This window comes from Trachypithecus francoisi, unplaced genomic scaffold (assembly GCF_009764315.1).
Source record: "Trachypithecus francoisi isolate TF-2019V2 unplaced genomic scaffold, Tfra_2.0 Lachesis_group4, whole genome shotgun sequence".
Taxonomy (NCBI): domain Eukaryota; kingdom Metazoa; phylum Chordata; class Mammalia; order Primates; family Cercopithecidae; genus Trachypithecus; species Trachypithecus francoisi.
In genome coordinates, this window is record NW_022681469.1 from 79,334,248 (window position 1) to 79,353,862 (window position 19,615).

Genomic DNA, 19,615 nt, shown 5'->3' on the forward strand with positions numbered 1-19,615 from the left:
TAGGAAATCAGATCATGTTATTCTGTGGCTCAAGATGCTGTGATGGCTCCCAGTTTTACTCGGGCTGAAAAAAGGTCTAAGTTCTTCCAACAGCTATGAGTCCCTGTATGGCCTGGCCTCCGCCTCTGCATCCTCTGAGCATCCCTCCCCCTTGCTTAGTTGGCTCCAGCCAAGTACCCTTCCTGAAGACCCTTCACTGTACCAGACACGTCCTCACCTTAGGCATTGGCACAGGTTGTTCCGTCTGCCCAGAGCTCCACATGGTTCATTCTCACCTCCTGCAAGTCTCTGCTCAGATCTCATCTTCCCAGTAAGAACCTATTCAGTTGTGCAGGCTGACCTACTACCCTGACAGTCCCAACACTCCATTATCCCCAGGCTCTACTTTTTCCTTTTCTCCCTAACATTGATCACTTTCTAGCCTACTGTGCAATTTGCTCATTATTATGCTTATTATTCTCTGCCTGTCTGCATCCTGTTACAGTGTGAGTTCCAGGACAGCAGACAGCCTTGTCTGTTTTGTCCTCAGCTGAATTCCCAGTGCCTGGCACACAGTGGGGCCCAGTAAATATTTGTTGAATGAATGAGAGACTTGCTAAAGTGCTAGTAGGATGGCAACCTCAAATGAGATTTTGTTGGCCTGAGTAACAAATGGCCTCCCTTTGCAGTTCCTGTTTCTCTTTCCGTAGCATGAGCTTGTGTTTCTCTCTCCCTCTCAGAACACCTCCCTCCTAACCTCAATGTGGTTTGGTGCCTTTCCCACGTATATGGGGCAAGGCTGAAGTGCAATTCCCCATGGCCGCTGCCCTTGTCATAGCTCTCAGGCATAGTTTGGCAGCCCCACTGTGGGCACTGAGATGAGCTTCTCTCACTTTGCCTGCTCAGGAAGTGGGCGTGGAGCTCTGACTTCTTGGCTATCTGCGGATGTGTGTGCATGGGCTCTTACAATGACTGACACTCAGTCACCCTGGCTAAGCAGGAACACAGTAGCAGGGGCTCTTGTGTTTCCAAAGCTGAGGATCTGAGTGAGGTTCGTTCTGCAACACACCGCAGTAGCCCTAAGATATCACTTGAGGATCTGGGCTCTGCCTCGACTCTCTCAGGACTTGGTAGCACCTCCACCACAGGTGGGTGGGGATGAAACTCTAGTCAGTTGGCAGCCTTATTCATTTGCAGCTCCCGTGAATGAGGTGGTGAAACCTGGGGTGAAACTCAGGGTGGAGAAACATTTTTGGATTTCATTTATCCCTGCTCTCTCTACCTCCATTACTGCAAATAAATGAAATGGCTACGAAACAAGACTCCCAAAGGAAGATAAAAGGAGTCATGTATTTCATTTAAAAAAAAAAAAGAGACTTTTTTTTTGTCTTGCCCACCAACTCTTGTGTCCATGATCTCATCCCCAAAGACCTGAGGTTTTAATGGCCCATAATTACTTAATTATTCCAGCTTTACCGTTTTGTTCTTAGCTTTAAGTGCCAGATAAACATGTTGTTTATTAGGGAGACAGACTAAATTCATAGAAAAACCAAAACAGTTTAAGAATTTCTTAAGTGATTCCTGTTTTACACTTAAAGTCACATGAAAGAAGGAAAAAGTGTTGAAATACTAAAAAATGGTTTCCTTTGTGTGTTTAGAAACTCAAACTTAAAAATTTAAATTTCAACCTGAGTTTCAGGCTTTGCCCTGTAAACCAATGTGTTCTAGTGCTAGCAATTCTCAGCCAGCACTTGGTTGGTGTACCTTGAACCCTTACTGATGTTGACAACTCCCCCAGCATTTTTTTTTTTTTCCAGAGAGTCTCACTGTGTTGCCCAGGCTGGAGTGCAGTGGCACGATCTTGGCTCACTGCAATCTTTGCCTCCTGGGTTCAAGCGATTCTCTTGCCTCAGCCTCCTGAGTAACTGGGATTTGGGATTACAGGCATGTGCCATCATGCCTGGCTATTTTTTTTTTTTGTACTTTTAGTAGAGACGGGCTTCTACCATTGTTGGCCAGGCTGGTCTCGAACTCCTGACCTCAAGTGATCCGCTCACCTTGGCCTCCCAAAGTGCTGGGGTTACAGGCATGAGCCACCACGCCTGGCCTGACAAACCACTTCTGATCAGTGTGGAGACTCTTATTTTTTCTGTGGCTGAGGAGGTACTATTTGGCCCTGTGTTTTGGGCAGAACCAGAAGAGCGGAGCTAGTTGGGGGTCCTCAGGGGAGAGGTGGATCAGAACAGAAGGGGAGCAGAAGTGCAAGATAAGACGTAGTCTGCAAAAATAGTGAAGAAGCCCCGTGCAATGTCAGTCAGCACCCAGGAAGAGGGCATGCTTATGGGAACGTGGAGAACTCAGGGCGGAGTGGCCAAGTCAACAGGGCCTTGACCATGAAAGCAGTTTGATCCTCTCAAGTATGCCACAAGTCGTCTAAAATCAAAGGATGACAATATGATTTAGAACCACTCCTCTAACCTTTGATGTTAACACAGGGGGAGAATTATGAAAAGGAATGTATTTTAAACCCTGCAACATAAAGTTGGAATGTGATTCTGAGTCTCCAGTTTAAAAGTAAGTAAAAATAGAGAAAACATTAAAAAAGACAAAGAAGGAAGAAATGTGCTTTTGGATTGAAAATAAAAAGAATGAACAAACAAAAAACCCCATATCGATCCCCACCATACCTACCTTGTAGCGAGGCCTGTAAGTCTTTCATATTTTGGTCTAAAAGCTGCGAAGGAAGGAAACCTGAGCCTGTCTGGGGCTTGGGGTCTGGCTCTCCCAGGGCCATAGTGGGCGCTGCTGGCTCCTTCACTTGGCCGTCCCCAAACACAGCGGCCCACTCTTTGCTGAACTCGCCCTCTTCCAGGGAGGAAGCATTGAAGATCTCACTCAACAGCAGCAGGTCATCTTTATCAGCACCTTCGGGTTCCGGGGTCCCTGCCACTGGTCCCAGGCAAGCTGAATGAAGTAACAGAGAACAAAACATCACCATGGAGGGCTCAAGCCCTCAGGAATCAATGCTGTAGGGGCTGCGAAGGGGGAGACTGGGTGATGGCTGGATTTAAGAAAAAGGTCATCAAAATATAAGTTCATACCATTATTATAGCCTCTCTTAAGAGTTTATAGAATTAAATTTCTAATCCCATGTTCCCTTGTCCCCTGTCCTCCAAAGCAAGTTCAGTTTCTGGGCATCAGACTCTAGGGTTTTGCTTTTTCTTTAATATAAAAACAAATTTGCCAAAACATTTCTCAGATATGAAACAAAGCCAAGATTGAAAACGTGTTGGAGATCTTAGTTCCTTGTTTGTATAGCTTCCCAAATCTTCCCACGCAAGCCCTCAATACACATTGCCTGGCTGGAACAGCAACACACCATGTGGCAGCCTGTCTTACCACCCAGGACGGGGAAAGAACCTTCACCACGCCCTGGTCCAGGGCACGACAGGGAAGGGGAGGACGTCCAGAAGCTCAACAATGCCCAAGAGAGGCATCCGTACTTCCTTCCCACTTTGCTGAAACTCCATTGCATGAAGCAAAGGAAAAGTGGGTCTGGTTTGCCTGAGTACCTTTTGCAGCAATAAAATAAAAGGGAAAGAGGCTGCGGGTCAGGGAGCTTCACAGGCTAGAGACACAGTTCTGGGAGAGTTGAAGTGAGCACCAGATCAGAGGCGAAGCCTCAGGTCCACCCCTTCCCTGCTGTGTGACTTCAGTAAAACCCTTAGACCCCCTTGAGTCTCCGTTTGCTCATCCATAAGGTTATCATGTGAATAAGGGTCACCTCCGTGTTGTCAGGGAGACCAAAAGAAATACACCTTAAACCTAATTGCCTTTCCAGAAGGAAGGCTTCAAAGAAGACAGCCATCCTTACATTACAACCATTGGCAGAATACTGAATATTGAATACAAGTAGCATTACTATCAGAAATCTTACACCAAGTCCTTTCATTGGGTTTATTACATATTTTGAGAACCAAAGACAGATGGTATTATCAACTGTGGCTTTAGGGTGGTATCTAATTGCCACTTGGAAACTATAAACATTTTTGTTGTTAATTCATAAAGAGAAGAAAAAAATCATGTTTAATATTTTTTTTCTGAGCCATGCTGCAATTCTGATATGGTCATATTAAATGAGATGACCAGGTTTTCTTCAAATATATAAGATAATTAGTAAGTAAAGGCTTTTTTTTTTTTTTTTAAGTTCTCTGTGTTGGCTTTACTGGATCTATTTTCAATCACACTTTACATAAAGATCTAAAGATGAAGGGGATTTCTGATGTGCTGAGCAGACAGGCTATAAATCAGGGAGAGGAAGAATCTAGTCACTCTCATGTCACTGTGGTTTAAAAATAGTGGCAAAACATCATTTTAGTTGGACAACTGTCTAATGTAAGCATTCTTATTGTTTGTGTTATCACAGAAATTCTCACTAAGACATAGCCTATAGGTGTTGTGGGTGGAAGATGGGGAAAATGGCATTTTAAACAGGCTTCTGAAACAGTATGATATTAACAGGGTTGTTCAGGAACCACTTGAGCCTGCATGTGGTGGGCGAGGCAGGACTGTAAGGTCAGGCAGGTGGCCCACCTCTGTCGATGAAGGTAGGAGCTAAAGGAAAGGAAAGCAACCTTCGCAGCTCAGGATGTGTCCATCAGCACCTGTATCTATGCATGCTCCCCTCCCGAGCATCACCCTTTTAATGATTATTAACATTACAAAACTCTACACTTCCTACTTACAGGTGGAACTGGAATGCCCAAACCCTTTCTTACAGTTTACTTTTTGCCCTGACTGAAACCAGATAATTACTGAACCAAACCTGTTTTATTGAAACCAAGTCAAGTCAATGTGTAGACCCTGGAGGAGCAGATAATTTCAAATGCACCTTGGAAATGACATATGTTCCTTCTACAGTTGCTTTGTACAGCCCTCCACTAAGTCAAATCCTAGATGTCTGTTCAGGGAAGATCATTACTAACATTAGCAACAACAAATAATAAACTGTAAGCCTTCTAAAAATAACCACAGACTGTAACAGCTCCATCTTTGTTTTTATTGTTTAGGTTTTGTGCTATGGTGTTTATAATGGACTTTGGTGGTTTTTGCTAACTCAGCATCCCTTCCCTCTGCTTCTTCAGTCTTCCCTTTGGGAAAATGCCTTCATGTGATCCTGGTGAGATGCCACTGGAAATGACTCATTACTCTCCACCCCAGTGAATGAGCGGCAAGGCTGGCCAGAGTCCTCCATCCCCTAGGCCGTGGTGACTGGCTCAGGGGTGGACACATGTCAGACACCTCCCTGAATTTGGTATATAGAAACTTAATGGAAGAGGGCCTCCCTTTTTTTGGGATTCCAATCTCTAAAGATGCAAATTTCAGGCTTCCAGTGATAATGAAGTCAACACATAGAGGGAAACAGCCTGAAGAGGTGGACAGAGAATCCTGACAAAACCATCCAAGTCCCTGGATCCAGCCTTGCTTGAAGCCAATCCACAAGTGAGTGTCCCCACTACATGGATCAATACATTCTTTTTCGCTTTTAAAAATTTAAACCTAAACTATTTCAAAGAGGGGTTTTCTATCACTTGCAATCAGAAAACTTTTTACTAATACCATATCCTATTCAACTCAAACTTTTTAGTGACCAAAAAGAGAAAAGGACCCTTGGTGAGGATATTGCCTACAGCCAGTTCTAAATACAGATTTTGCCGACACTGAGGTCTACCATTGAGTTTAGCCTTTTATTTAGCTTCCTGGTTATTCAACAGTTAACAGGCTACATAGTGCACATTTTCTCTTTTAAGAGAACTCACCACTTAGCTAAAAGCAATGAAACTGGCACTGACTTGAACCATAAAATACAAAAACCTCCCAATTATTGCACTGATAATTAAGATGCTTAAAATTATTACACATATCTCATAAGAAAAATCTAATTACAAGTAGAAAAGGACAGGTTCAGGTCTGTAACCACACAAGTTGAGACTTGAGAAATAACTCTATAGTCAGTTGGCTTTTGAGAATCATGCTGTCATTTTCTTTGAAAAAAATTCAACTCAACTGACAGAAAATGGAGACACATGCAGAGATGTGATAAGTTCTTTGGGAGAAACTCCAGTAAGAAACTCCCAACTGGAGTCAGGGCTTCCACCCATGCAGATGTGTATTGCTTCTGGGTTATGGTGCCCCACTCCTGCTTTTTTCTTAAAGGATGAACAAGGGCTGAGGATCTCTCAGGTGCCAAACCCACAGATGCTACTCCAAGCTCCCTTCACTCTCTTGCAGGTTCTTAAGTCTCCAGGTTTACTTTCTTATCAGATAACCCAACCACAGACACTGCTGCAAAAATAAGAGCCAACAGACATGACGTACTCACATCCTCACCTGTCTCCAACTCCATGAACTTGCAGGCATTGCCTCTCCTTTCTAAGATAAGCCCTCTCTGTGCCTTCCCCTCCTTCGTGAAGCCTGCTGTGTTCCCACCATTATTCAGATTCAGCATCTTTAGTCTTTCATTCTCCAATGCTTCCTTCCCCTAGCCACAGGAGATGTGTGCCTATCTCAAAAATAATCAGCCTTCACTTGATGTTGCTCTCCACCGTCCTCTCGCACTTTCAAGTTACTGTTCTGGTTTCTTCTTCCTTCTACAACCACATATTCTACTTTGTCTCTACTCTTTTCTCAGCTGCTTGTAATTAAGTTCCTGCCCCCACCCTACATTGAAGTAGCTCTCCTGAAGGTCAGCAGTGAGATCCTCATGGCCAATTCCAATGCTCTTTTCCCAAGCCTTGACCTGTACAGCATCATTTGTACCACTGCCCGGCCTGGAAATGCTGCCATCTCCTGGGAGTCCCCATGAGGCGGCTCTCTTGGATGACCTCCCATCTCCCTAACAGTACCTTCTCCACTGCCTCCTCCTACTCTGGCTGCCCTTAAGGTTTCATCCCAAACCATCATACCTTCCCTACATTCTCTATAGAAGATCTTTCCTATTCTTAGGGTTCCAACGTCACCTCAAAGGTTCTCCAATCTCTACCTCCAATTCCAAGTTCTTTCTGGAATTCCAAAGACAAATTCCTGTCTGGGAGCCCTTCTGGGTTTGCCCATTGGTGAAGCTGCTGGTGCTCCATAGAGGAACCCTCTTACTGTGTATCTTTGCTTAGCACGTGCTATGGTTTGCATATCTGTCCCCTCCAAAGCTCAGGCTTATATTTAATCCCTAGTGTGGCAGCATTGAGAGGTGGGGCCTTTAAGAGGTGATTAGGTCATGAAGGCTCTGCCCTCACATATGGGTTAACCCATTCATGGATTAATGAATTAATGGATTATCATGGGAGTGGGACTGGTGGCTTTTATAAGAAGAGGAAGACAGACCTGAGGGAGCATACTCGGCCCCCTCACCATGTGATGATGCCCTAAGCTGCCTTGGGACTCAGCAGAGTCCCCACCAGCAAAAAGGCCCTCACCAGATGTGTCCCTTTGGAATTGGACTTTTTAGCCCTTATAACTCTAAGAAATAAATTCAATTTCTTTCTTTTCTTTTCTTTTTCTTTGTGGAGTCTCACTCTGTCATCCAGGCTGGAGAGCAGTGGTGCAACCATAGCACTCCAGGCTGGAGTGCCTCCCGAGTAGCTGGGACTACAGGCACATGCCACATGCCTGGCTAACTTTTAAAACTTTTGTAGAGATAGGGTTTCACTTTGTTGCCCTCTTGGTCTCTAGTGATCCTCCTGCCTTGATCTCCCAAAGTGCTAAGATTACAGGCATGAACTCTTTTCTTTATAAATTATCCAGTTGCCAGTATTCTGTTATAAGCAACAGAAAGCAAAGTTAGACAGGCTGGCTGTGAGATTACTCACTTACTCAAAGGCCTTCAATGGCTCCCTGACTACTGGGTAAAGGTACACTCTGTCTAGTGGTATTCAGGACCTCTACAGTCAAGCACGAATGCAGCCCTTTCAGCCATCCATCCACACAGCCATCTGAAAAGCCTTCATTCAATTCGGCAAAACTTCTCTACTTGCCATTGCCCAAACATATTCTGGGAACCGGATGGTTTGTCCCAATGAGAAAAATCATACTTTTTATTTTATTTTTTGCAACCAATAGGAATCTTAGAGATCATCTCCTCTAACTCACTTTACAGATAAGGAAAAAGACACCCAGGTTAAAGAACCTACACAATGACACAACATTTATTAGTTACAGACAATCTTGCTAGGGACCCCGACTCACAGGTCCAGGTGTTTCTCACTGCAGCACTCTGCTGTTACTTCAGAACCTATTAAGGATCTCATGTATAAATTAATATTTAAGCTTTTGTAAAGTGTTGAGGGTTTCTAAGGTCAGATGGCTCCGCTGGCAGCCAGGCACCATGCAGGCACCATGGCAGAAAGGCTGAGATGACAGATCCACTCAGCATGTTTGCCCTGTACTGCACAAGTTTTCAAAAATAAAAACCCTATGCCCCTGGGAGAACATTCCCTAGGAGAACTGATCCTGAACCAGTGAGCAATATCTGTGTGAAAACTCATATAGAAAGGAAGCTCTTCTAAGTTCAGACGCAGTGTGGGAAATTGGTGACAGCTCACTCAGGTGGTATTTTTGAACTCATACTGAGTTTCATGACCTCAGCATAAATTACAACACAGAAGATGGAAGGAAACATAACTACATAGACCAAAAACGAGAGCACAGGAAAGCTGGCAGATAAATGTCACTTAATTTACCTTTATCTGCGTGTGAAACAGGAAGACTCCATCTCTCTGGTTTTCTCCCCCATCCCCACTCTCGACATTATGACTAATCGTAAAGGCCACACACTTGCAATATAGATGAAAAACCCCAAACACCAACACTATCCTCACATCGCCCAAAGAGAGTAGCGGGAAGATAGGGAGGAAAACACCTTACGAAAATGGCTAACAAGAAAAACATATTCTATGTTATAACAAACTGTACTTGTTTGGAACTCAAGAACACTGCTTCTAAGAACTTCCCTCTGATGAAAAATGATATGGATTATAATAAGAACAGATAGAGGAAATACTACTCCTACTCTCTGAGAAACAAAACAAAACAAAAAACAAACAACAAACCAACAGTACTGGACCCTAAGTAGGCACTAAAAAAAAATTCTTGCTCATGATCCCCAAGCTTACTACTCCATTTCAGCAGTAGATCTTAGCAGACAAGTAATCTTACTGAAAAACATAAAACTTAGGGCAGGGATAAATATTTATAGAACCTTTACAGAAATTTTTTTTTTTTGAGACAGAGTGTCACTCTGTTTCCCAGGCTGGAGTGCAGTGGTGCGATCTTGGTTCACTGCAACTTCTGCCTCCCGGGTTCAAGTGATTCTCCTGCCTCAGCCTCCAGAGTAGCTGGGATTACAAATGCCCATCACCACGCCTGGCTAATTTTTGGATTTTTAGTAGAGATGGGGTTTCATTATGTTGGTTAGTCTGGTCTTGAACTCTCGACCTCAAGCGATCCACCCATTCTGGCCTCCCAAAGTGCTGGGATTACAGGTGTGAGCCACCGCCCCCAGTCAGAATCTTTATAGAAATCTTTAAAAAGGTAAATCTATAGAGAGCACTACAGGCTACAGGGTGATTAGCTAAGAATAGTATTTGGTTAAAAAAAAAAAAAAAAATGTACCCAAGCCAGCAGTACATCCCAGGGTGCTGAGGAAGACTGAGAGAAGGAAAAGTTTATGAGAAAAGAGAAGGTGCTTATTAGTACTTGCCAATTCGTATGCAAGGAAGCAGTCAGATCCCTAGTTGGTAATATATGGATAACTGTAGGAGACAATTCTGAGTGACTCAGGAGGAACTCAGGGGTAAACATGTATGATTGCTGTGGGCTAAAAGTTTTCACCCACACCTGTGGTAGCTGTTGAATGAGCTATTATTCTGACATGCAACCACAATTTAGAATCATAAGTCTAGAAGTAGTAACCAAGGAAGTAGCAGGAGATAAACATTTTATTTAGAATATAGAGAATTAAAATTGTTTTAATTGGCTCAGTCTTATCCTAGAGAGGGATCTTTTGGGTAAGGCCAACTTATGAGACTTAGGTGAGTTGAATTCATTGAACTTTCTTCTGCCTTATAATACCACTTTTTTGTTCAGGTATCTGCTATTCATTTTTCTTGGCTCGATTTTGGGAAACACAAAGACTTCTCCATGTTATAATTAACAAATTGAGGTCAAATTGCCACATGTGGTCATAAGGCAATTTGAGAGTACTTTCACGTGGCTCAAAATGTCACTAACTTTTTTACTTAAAACAGTTTTATAAAGTGTGGTCAAATATTGGTTTTTCATCACATTAGCTATTTAGCAGGAGAAAGCCAATGTCATTATGACACTGAATGGGGGTGATTTTCTGTGCAATGGTTCTTTGAGAATCGTTGCTGTTGTCACGAGCAGTCTGCTTTTTGATAACATTGTACCACGGCTTAGCCATTACTTGTCTAACAGAATTACCACTGGGAGTGAACCGGCCCCCAAGCAGCAGGGTGCTAGAGCTTATCGCCCCCAAGTCCTATAAAGTCAGTCATCCCTGGATTAAGCTCTTTTTATTTCTTGACTGTTTAATGTTGTGCATATTGTAATCAGCATTTTAATTCAGGATTTGGGCCTTCCGGCAGTTTTTCAAAGGGCACACATTTTGAAGTCAACAAATTAATGAATGTTCTTTTCTTCAGTCACCACAAGTTTTCTGTGCACTGACAGAATATTTTTATTCTACAGAGCACGTTAATATTTAAGCTGATGCTACCCTATGGATTGACAACATAGAAGCGGAGGCAGACAGTGGGGCAGCACTGCTCATGCCTGAAGAAGGGCTGTGTGGGTTGGCAGTGAGAAAGAGAAAAGAGAAATTATGTGACATTGCCTTTAACTGAGACAATGTGCAAACCAATACTTCTACCTGAGAACAACTACACATTTTAAGGGAACAGCACATTAATATCTCTATCTTTAGAATTACATAGAGTGCTCAAAAAAAGGGGTATGGACTGCTAGTCTACAAAACTAACAAAGATCGTAACTATAAACCAATGAGATATGAAAGCTGTTTTAAATAAGTAGACAAGTGTCAATCTCATCCCAACATATCTTGGCACATGCTTTTGAGGAAGTTTATAAAAGTAAGCATCTATCGCAGGCAGCGGCATTTCTGATTTAATTCTCTGAAGAAATGCATGACCACTGGGTTAGGGTTGTACCTTTACTGCTGAGTTAAAGAAAGTTAAATTCTAAAGCCAAGAACCTTTTTTTTTTCTTTTTTTAAGAAAGAGGGAAACAAAATACAGACTCGTATTTGCTGTGTCTGGGTAAAGAAACACCAAGATACACCGGGCGATGGAAGTATTAGAATAGGGAGGGAGTTAAGGAAGAGGAAAGAGAGTGAGGATTTTTTTTTTTTTTTTTTTTTTTTTTTTTGAGACGGAGTCTCGCTCTGCCGCCCAGGCTGGAGTGCAGTGGCCAGATCTCGGCTCACTGCAAGCTCCGCCTCCCGGGTTCACGCCATTCTCCTGCCTCAGCCTCCCGAGTAGCTGGGACTACAGGCGCCCGCCACGTCGCCCGGCTAGTTTTTTGTATTTTTAGTAGAGACGGGGTTTCACCATGTTAGCCAGGATGGTCTCGATCTCCTGACCTCGTGATCCGCCCGTCTCGGCCTCCCAAAGTGCTGGGATTACAGGCTTGAGCCACCGCGCCCGGCCGAGTGAGGATTCTTTTACTGTGTATTTTTTTTTATTATAAGTCGGCTTTTGTCCCAATGTGAATGTACTACCTAGTCAAATTCAAACATTAAAATGATAAAATTAAAGAAGGTGATAATAAAAGCAAAGAGCAAATTATATAAACAAGATGTTGGGAACGAGAGGAATAACAGCCTTCCTATCAAAGTAAGTTCAAGCACGTGAAGGATTATAAATACATTTCTTAACTGGTAAGACTTGTTGAAACTGGGTGGTGGGTACCTAGGCTTGTTCTATTATTGTCTTTACCTAATTTTGGTAAGAATAAAATATTTATCCCTGCCAAAGAATAATTTGTAAAAGATGCCTTTATTCTATCAAAGTAATGTGTTCTTAAGCCAAGGAGGAAAATTTTTTACAAAAATGGACACCATGTATAGCAATCTACATTAGCTGCTTATTACTTCCACTACCTGGTATGATTTCAATGTTTACAAATGATTAGTCATTTTGATAAAATATGCATGGATATTCACACAATACTGCATAGTATTCTACCTGTCGTAAGACAGTAATAGGGAAAGCAGGTATCTGTCCTCAAGTTTATATCCCTAAACCGTGAAAACTTAATGCTAGAGGTGTGGTGCCTTTCCACTTTTGAAAAAACTTTAACCAATATCCTCTGTCTTCCAGAAACTCTCTTCCTCATACACTCTGTAAATTAAATCAACATCAAGCCCAGACTGAACTGAGCTGTCTGCCCTGGTTGACTGGGGCCTGCAGGATGACCTCAGCCAATCTGTAGTCCTGTGAGAAACCTGTACAGCCAGGGGAGGCTGCATGACAGCCACCAGGGCGTAGGAGACTGTGGAGTTTGGCTCCAAATTTCAGGGGTATTTTGGACTCTTGGTACATCATTAAAAAGAAACCCTTGGTCAGATGGACAGCTAAGGCTATAATTAGGCTGAACCCTCTCCATGTCTTAGAATTACTTAACACTATACATGTCTCACTCAAATCCATGGTTCTGGATTCTCTTTTGGGAGATTATTTTGTAAGTGATTTTAGGTTTGGTAAATTCGGATGTGGGACTTAACTAAGCAAACTCTCCCTCTGCATCTACCTAAGGGTCAGTAGAGAGTTAGCACAGTAAACCACCCAGAAAATATTACTAGTCCTACTATCTCAATTCATGACCATTTGACACAACCCTGTGTTAGAGGCCGTCAAGTACCTCTTACACACGATCTCCAATTCTGACAATAAACCACCAAGGCTGTTGCTATTGTTTCCATTTTACTAATGAGAACAACTAAGGCTTAGAGAGTTTAAGTATGAAGCAAATCGTTTAAAATACAGGCCATTTATGGTAAAACCAGTTTTTAAATCCACATGTGTGATTCTGAAAGCCATGTTTTTTCTACTATAGCATGTGACCCCGACATAACTTTTAGCTGTAGTAGTTTGAACATTATGAAATTCATTATACCAATGATGATAGATCCCCCATACTAATTTGTGCTTGGGCATATTTAAGGTCATTTATAAAGACTGTCACCCAAGAAACTTTGCTTTGGAATGCAAAGCTATTAAAAAGAATAAGATTACATTTTCTTACATGCAAAAGAGTAATTTAAAAAATCAAATATGTAGTCCCAGCTACTCGGGAGGCTGAGGCAGGAGAATGGTGTAAACCCGGGAGGCGGAGCTTGCAGTGAGCTGAGATCCGGCCACTGCACTCCAGCCTGGGTGACAGAGTGAGACTCCGCCTCAAAAAATAAAAAAAAATACAAAAATCAAACAAATCATAATTCCAAAGAAACACATAAATCTTACCACCTTCCTCAGGTTTCATGTCTAACAGTTCATCTATGGGTCCTTTAGAGAAGAGGAAAGAAAACAAATTATGAGTTAGTTTCATTTTGTGAGGAGTTTGAGTCAAATAATTAAAATTGAGTAGTTTTCCTTAATCTAGGTTACCTGAGCCTGCAGTATGTGTAGCGCTTTTGTCTAAGGCAGATAAAATACTTTTTCCATCTTCAGCTGTAATATAACACGTGCAACTGATTACCAACAACTCGAAATGGTGTGCATGTTCATATGTTATTGCAGTGTAAGGTAAATGCACAGCCTCAGGAAGAAATGGGATCCACAAACTCACTCAGGCAGAAGCAGGGGTCCTCAGATTACACTGGACTCCTGCTACCGGCTCTCAGAGAATGCTGAATTAACAGCTCTGAATCTTTGCTTTGTTTGGCAGACAACCTGAAAATCATACGACATCGATCTAACACTTCTTCCATGGACAAGTGTGTGACTTAAGTAACTGACTATTACTTGATGATGCTAATGAACTTTAGCCATATGGGCCTGGCTAAAATGAAAAGGTAGATTACTAAGTGAAAGAAGTCAATCTGAAAAGGCTACACATTGCATGATTCCAGTTATATGACATTCTGGGAAAGACAAAACTATGAGGGCAGTAAAAAGATCAGCATTTGCCAAGGGTGTGAGGGGAGGAAGGGATGAATAGTGGAGCACACGGAGGTTTCAGGGCAGTGAAACTATTTTGTATGGTCCTGTAATGGTAGATACATATCATTATACATTTGTAATACCCACAAAATGTATAACACCAAGAGTGAATGCTAATGTAAGTTATGGACTTTGGGTGATAATAATGTCAATGTAAGTTTATTGACTATAACAAATATACCACCTGGTATAGGATGTTAATAGTGGGAAAGGCTACGTATATGTTGGGGAAAGGAATATATGGGAAATCTCTATACTTTGACCCTAATTTTGCTGTGAACCAAAAACTATTCTAAATAATAAAGTGTGTCTGTGTGTATGTTTGTAATAGAACAACCTTAAAACTTGATTTGCTCATATGTTCATTAGCCTTTCTGCAAGTCACAGAATAAAAGAAATATGATACTTCATTATAATGGATTTTATTCTGTGCATATATAAAACAAGATGATCGACATTTACAATCTCAAAATATGCAAATACCACAAGCAATTATATTGCACAAGGAACGAGAGAAAATCTGATTCCCCGGCATTGTCACATATTGTATGAATATATAATTTATATAGATTTATAACTTGCATACAAATATAATAAACTGCAGTTTATATTTTCCCACAGAACCCATGTTTTCCTATCCAATTACCTTGACTATGACAACATTAGTGATTCATGCTGTGGGTACACTGAGGCTGGAGGGCTTAGATCCACATAGACAGAGAGCTCTTCTGCGGCCAACAAGAGCAGGCCCAGCTGCTCCCTTTCTCCTCCTGCCACTCGCTCCCCGTCATGCTCTGGAGCATGGTTTCTCTGACTTTCTCCAGGTCCTCCCGGGCCTGTAACCTTTGCCCAGGCTGTTTCTTCTGCTTTGACAAGTCTTGCCATAGCACTTGGCTTAGCCAGTTTCCCGATCTCCTCAAGAAGTTGTGTCCTCTCCATCACATGTGCCCAAAGCCCTGCACCTCTCCCTTGGAGCTCCCACCAAAGCTGGAGCTGCTGGATTACTTGTGTAATGATTAGATTACCATCTGCTTCCCCTTTTGACTGTCAGCCTCACCCTGGAAAGGACTGACTATGTCTGGTGCACCACTGTATGCCCAGAGCCCAGCGCCATGCCTGGCACAGAGGCAGCTCAATAAACGTCTGTTGAACAAATGAACAAGTGTGTGAGTACTTGTATGTGAAGGTGTACATGCGTGAATGGATGACATGAAGCAAGCATTAGAGGCAAAAAAGTGAGTCTTTTTTGTTGTTGTCATTGTTGTTGAAAGGCAGATAGGAGAAAAGCAAATAGGAGGAGAAGTAAGTGGGTGGAAAGATAAAAAGGAAGATAGAGGGTGAAGGAGAAGAATGGAACAGAGGGGAAGTTCCAGAATCTGCTTTGCCTCCTCCTATCTTCCAGAAAGGTACCATACCAGAGGGTGAAGCAGGAAGAGGTGCATATGTCCCCAGGGAGGCCAGGTAAACACACTGTTGGGCTAATTTTAGTTCTCTTCATAACACCTGTAAAATACTCCCCCGCATCTCCAAGGAGCTTGGGTGCCAGTGAAGTGCTTGGTACTGCATCACATTAGTTCTACCACAATCTATCAAACCCTCTACCCCTTGGTGAGGTGAAGGACCGATGAAAAAACTGGCAGTAACAGCGGGAGACAGAAATAGCTGATGAGCCTGCAGAGCACACTGTGCCACCTTCCAATGCTCTGACCCCTTCTCCTAACACATCAGGTTCACTTTCACCTGAGGGATCCGGGGGTTGCTCGGCACTGGCAGGCTGAGGCATCAGCTGGCAGGGCAGAGTGAGCAGTTCCCATCTGTTTCCAACATCGACAAATACCCACCCACCCCACACACACCGCCAATCCACGTCTCCTGAGGTCACAGCCTCATATTATTAAAACTAGAACTAGTCAGGGTCACAGCAGAAATCTTATAATCTGCCGTGAAAAGAAACAGCGATTTGCCAGTTCCCATCCTGGCTGCCCCCTAAAGAGCTGCTGCTGACATGACTGTGATATGATTTTCTGGTTCACAATACACAGCCTCTCTCAGTAACGCTGTAGGGTTGACATCGTGGATATCTGAACATTTAGAACTGAGTCTAAAAGCAAATCAGCCTTTTCTCAGTTGAAAAAGAAGAAAGGCCTAGGAGGAGTTTGCCAAAAAGGAAAATGACTTGGCTGTTGAACAGTAAGTAATATTTCAGAAGCAATTCTAAATGAAAATCAAAACTTACTCTTAAAACTAGAGGATTCCTTGCGCTGGTTTTCTTCCTCTAATGAAATTAATCTTAAAATAAAAAAGAGGTTTAGTCGTCAAGTTCTATCAATGTTATATTTATGATACAGCCAGATTTTCAGTACAATATTACTTCACTTTTAACACAAACACATACACTACACACGCACACACACACACACACACAAACAAGGGTCAACGTATAGTCATTTACATGCCAATTTGCTGGCCTTCTGTCCCTTTCTGTAGCATCTTAATGTCTGAATTTGCTTTCATCACAAGGCAAATATTCTGTAAATATCTAGATGGGCAGCTAGATATAAATAAGATAGATGCATACAGTCATCACTTTAAAAAACAGTAAAAATTAATAGTAAAAAAACTGTAAAAAATCAATCAGAATTGATTTCTTCTGATTCCTAGTGTTATAGGAGAGGACATCTTCAGAGGTTAGCTCAGCTACAGAGGCTGCAGGCAGGACCACTCACAAATCCAGGCTGGCCGTCTCCTACTCAACTCTCACCACCGCTTTAAACGCAAAGACACATTACTGCCCTGAGACTCACGTGGTGCCTCCGAACCTTCCTCCTAGCACCATGATGCATCTTCACCTGCTACTTCTAAACAAAATTCATGTTCAATGTTCACTGTCATTTTAAATAGTTACTGGGTTATACTTTTTGAGCTTTTAAAATGAAGTACTAAAGTATTTGAGAAATCTGAATTAATTAAAACAAATCAAGAAAATCCCAGGTAATCCCCTTCTAAGTAAAGGTGAATGCTTTATTTTGATTGTATGAACTTATATGGTGAAAAGAAGGTACAGGGACCTACTCCAGGCCTCACCTCTTACTACACAAGAGTATGTGGGCAGCCCCTTAACCTTCCAGAGCCTTCCTTCCATCTTTTACACGATGAGGAAAATCCCAGCCTTGATGTCACTGAAGGTTGTCATGAGATGGAATTAACATAAATAAAACACCTAGCATTGTACCTGGTTCACAGTAGGTGCTCACTAAAATGATAGCTAGCAGTATTACCATCATCAGGAATGGGTTAAACTGGTTCACCATAAACTAGCCAATTGTACTAGATTCAGATCATATTCTACGGTCCGTCCTTCAGTGAGAGCTTGTCTTCATTCTGCACCAAAAAATTTACCTAGTACATATATGCTTTAAACTTTAAAAAGGCTAATATTGGCAGCAAATTTTCCTGTGGGACAAAAAATATGTCTGAAAGTTGATTTAGAAATATAATAAAAGTATAAGCCTATTTTACTATAAGATTGTCATCTAAATTTTTGTGTGTGTGGAAAAGGAGTACAGAATAGAAGCAAGGGCATCCATTTTGTTTTCCTAGGTCAGCCAGTTCAAAGACTAACTACATTCCTGCAAGCTATTACATCTCCACAGAAAACGATACAGATTCACATTTAAACCTCCTTCTCACTGTATGAGAATGGGAACCATGCACAACACATGCTGAAAAGTTCATCTCAGTATTTAAAATGACAAGAGGCACCTTCTTTGAAAAGGGGCATGAAATGGAGATGGAGCAGTCATTTCCTGTACTCAAAGCTGTTCTCTGTTTCACAGAGAAGAAAACAGACATTCTGCATGGTAGAAAACACAGTGCCAAAATCCAACACTTTCATATGGTGATGCCTTAGTATGCATGTGTCCCAGGGCAATTTCACAGGAAGGCTCCTTCAGTGAGAGAAAAGCCAGGGGATTTCCTATCTAGAAGAGCATCTAGTGTTGACAACAGACCAGATAGGGTCCAGAAACCAGAGAAAGTGCAAAGCTGGAGCTCAGGCCACAGGCAGAGAGCCAAGGAGAGCTGGGGACATTTGCCCTGTCTTGCCCCAGTCAGCTCCTCACAAGTGTGCCCTTTTAAGTCCCCTGGAAACCAATCTCTTACTGGGATACGTGAGTCACGACCTAGCAGGAACATGTGTTAAAGGGGTTTGGCCGGGATGCTAATACATCTACTCTGAGAAGTGAGGAAGTAAGACAATGAGTCTATGTCTGAGGCCCAGCCAGGTTCGGTCAGCGAGAACCACGTCACTCTCACTTGTGGGAAGAAAGATGCAGAGGGAAGGAAGCTGTGACTTACTGACTCGGCTCCTGCACGGCCGCATCTGTACTTTCCTGCTGGGTGATTTTCTTCTTCTCTTCTTTTTCAACTAATTTTTTCATAGGGTCTTGTAAGCTCTTGATCACGAGCCATAGAAAAATGAAAGAAAAAAAAAAAAGAAGAAGAAATAGAGACAAAAAAAAGAAAAGAAAGGTTATCAATACAAAAATTCACCTGTCATTGGTCCCAGCAACCGAACTTTGAATTACAGGTATTGGGAGGTGACCTTGAACCAATCAGTTGGAAGAAATAAAATGGTATATGGCGAAGCAACAATGTTCTCAGACACATCCAATAAATACTAGCATATATAGCAGAGCTGATTTGCCACTAGATTTATGTTTTCCCTTTTGAGACAAGTTATTCAAACGCGGCCTTTTGGCTATTGCTAACTTTATTTTTCAACTTCAGCATGCAGTTAAGATAAACATTCTGTTCTGTTCGCAGCCCACACACTGACAAAGTAGAAGTTCCTCCCACCTCCACCAGAGATGAGACAATTTCATTTTATTTTTAATTTTGTTTGCTATTTTGCAATCTAAAACCCAGTTTTAAAAAATAACAGAAAACAAAACCTTTTCCTAAAAAACCAAAAATAGTGGCCTAACATATTCTGACAACCTAACTCCCACGAGTGGACAGAGCAGGTGCATCCAAATCTTTGTAGATTAAAAAGGGTGAGAGTCTCTTTTTGGCACATCATTTGTTGGAGTTACTGTTTTCAAGGCTTACCAAATATTTAAATTTTTTTTTTTTTTTTAAAGGAAGTGCCTAGAAACTGTATACCAGTGACAATGACCCTGAAAAAAAAAAGCAAAACATTTCTAGAACTGAATAATGAGTTATACAAAAAGATCTCTATTTCTGGCCCTAATTAAAATACAAACCTACAAATAGGAAAGAAACATCTCAGGATACTTATCCTTCTTACATTCTCAGAACTACTAAAATCCAAGTCATGAGCCTGGGGCCCTCACCGTGTTTCTCCTGTCCTTCTCCTGCCT

At 42.0% G+C, this 19,615-nt stretch overlaps 1 protein-coding gene across 14 annotated transcripts in view; it reads right to left on the minus strand.

The window, feature by feature from the left end:
* The window catches only part of ICA1 (islet cell autoantigen 1), a 165,477-nt gene that overhangs the window by 13,140 nt on the left and 132,722 nt on the right, over positions 1-19,615 (minus strand). For 13 of the 14 annotated variants that reach the window (XM_033192514.1, XM_033192505.1, XM_033192508.1 and 10 more), the window contains exons 9-13: positions 18,591-18,688; positions 16,471-16,523; positions 13,680-13,742; positions 13,536-13,577; positions 2,671-2,943 (exon numbers count right to left, since the gene is read on the minus strand). In XM_033192514.1, coding sequence (XP_033048405.1) covers positions 2,671-2,943; positions 13,536-13,577; positions 13,680-13,742; positions 16,471-16,523; positions 18,591-18,688 — 529 coding nt within the window. Of the gene's footprint in view, positions 1-2,670; positions 2,944-13,535; positions 13,578-13,679; positions 13,743-16,470; positions 16,524-18,590; positions 18,689-19,615 lie in introns of those variants that run through there. The other variant, XR_004432779.1, reaches the window with a different exon arrangement.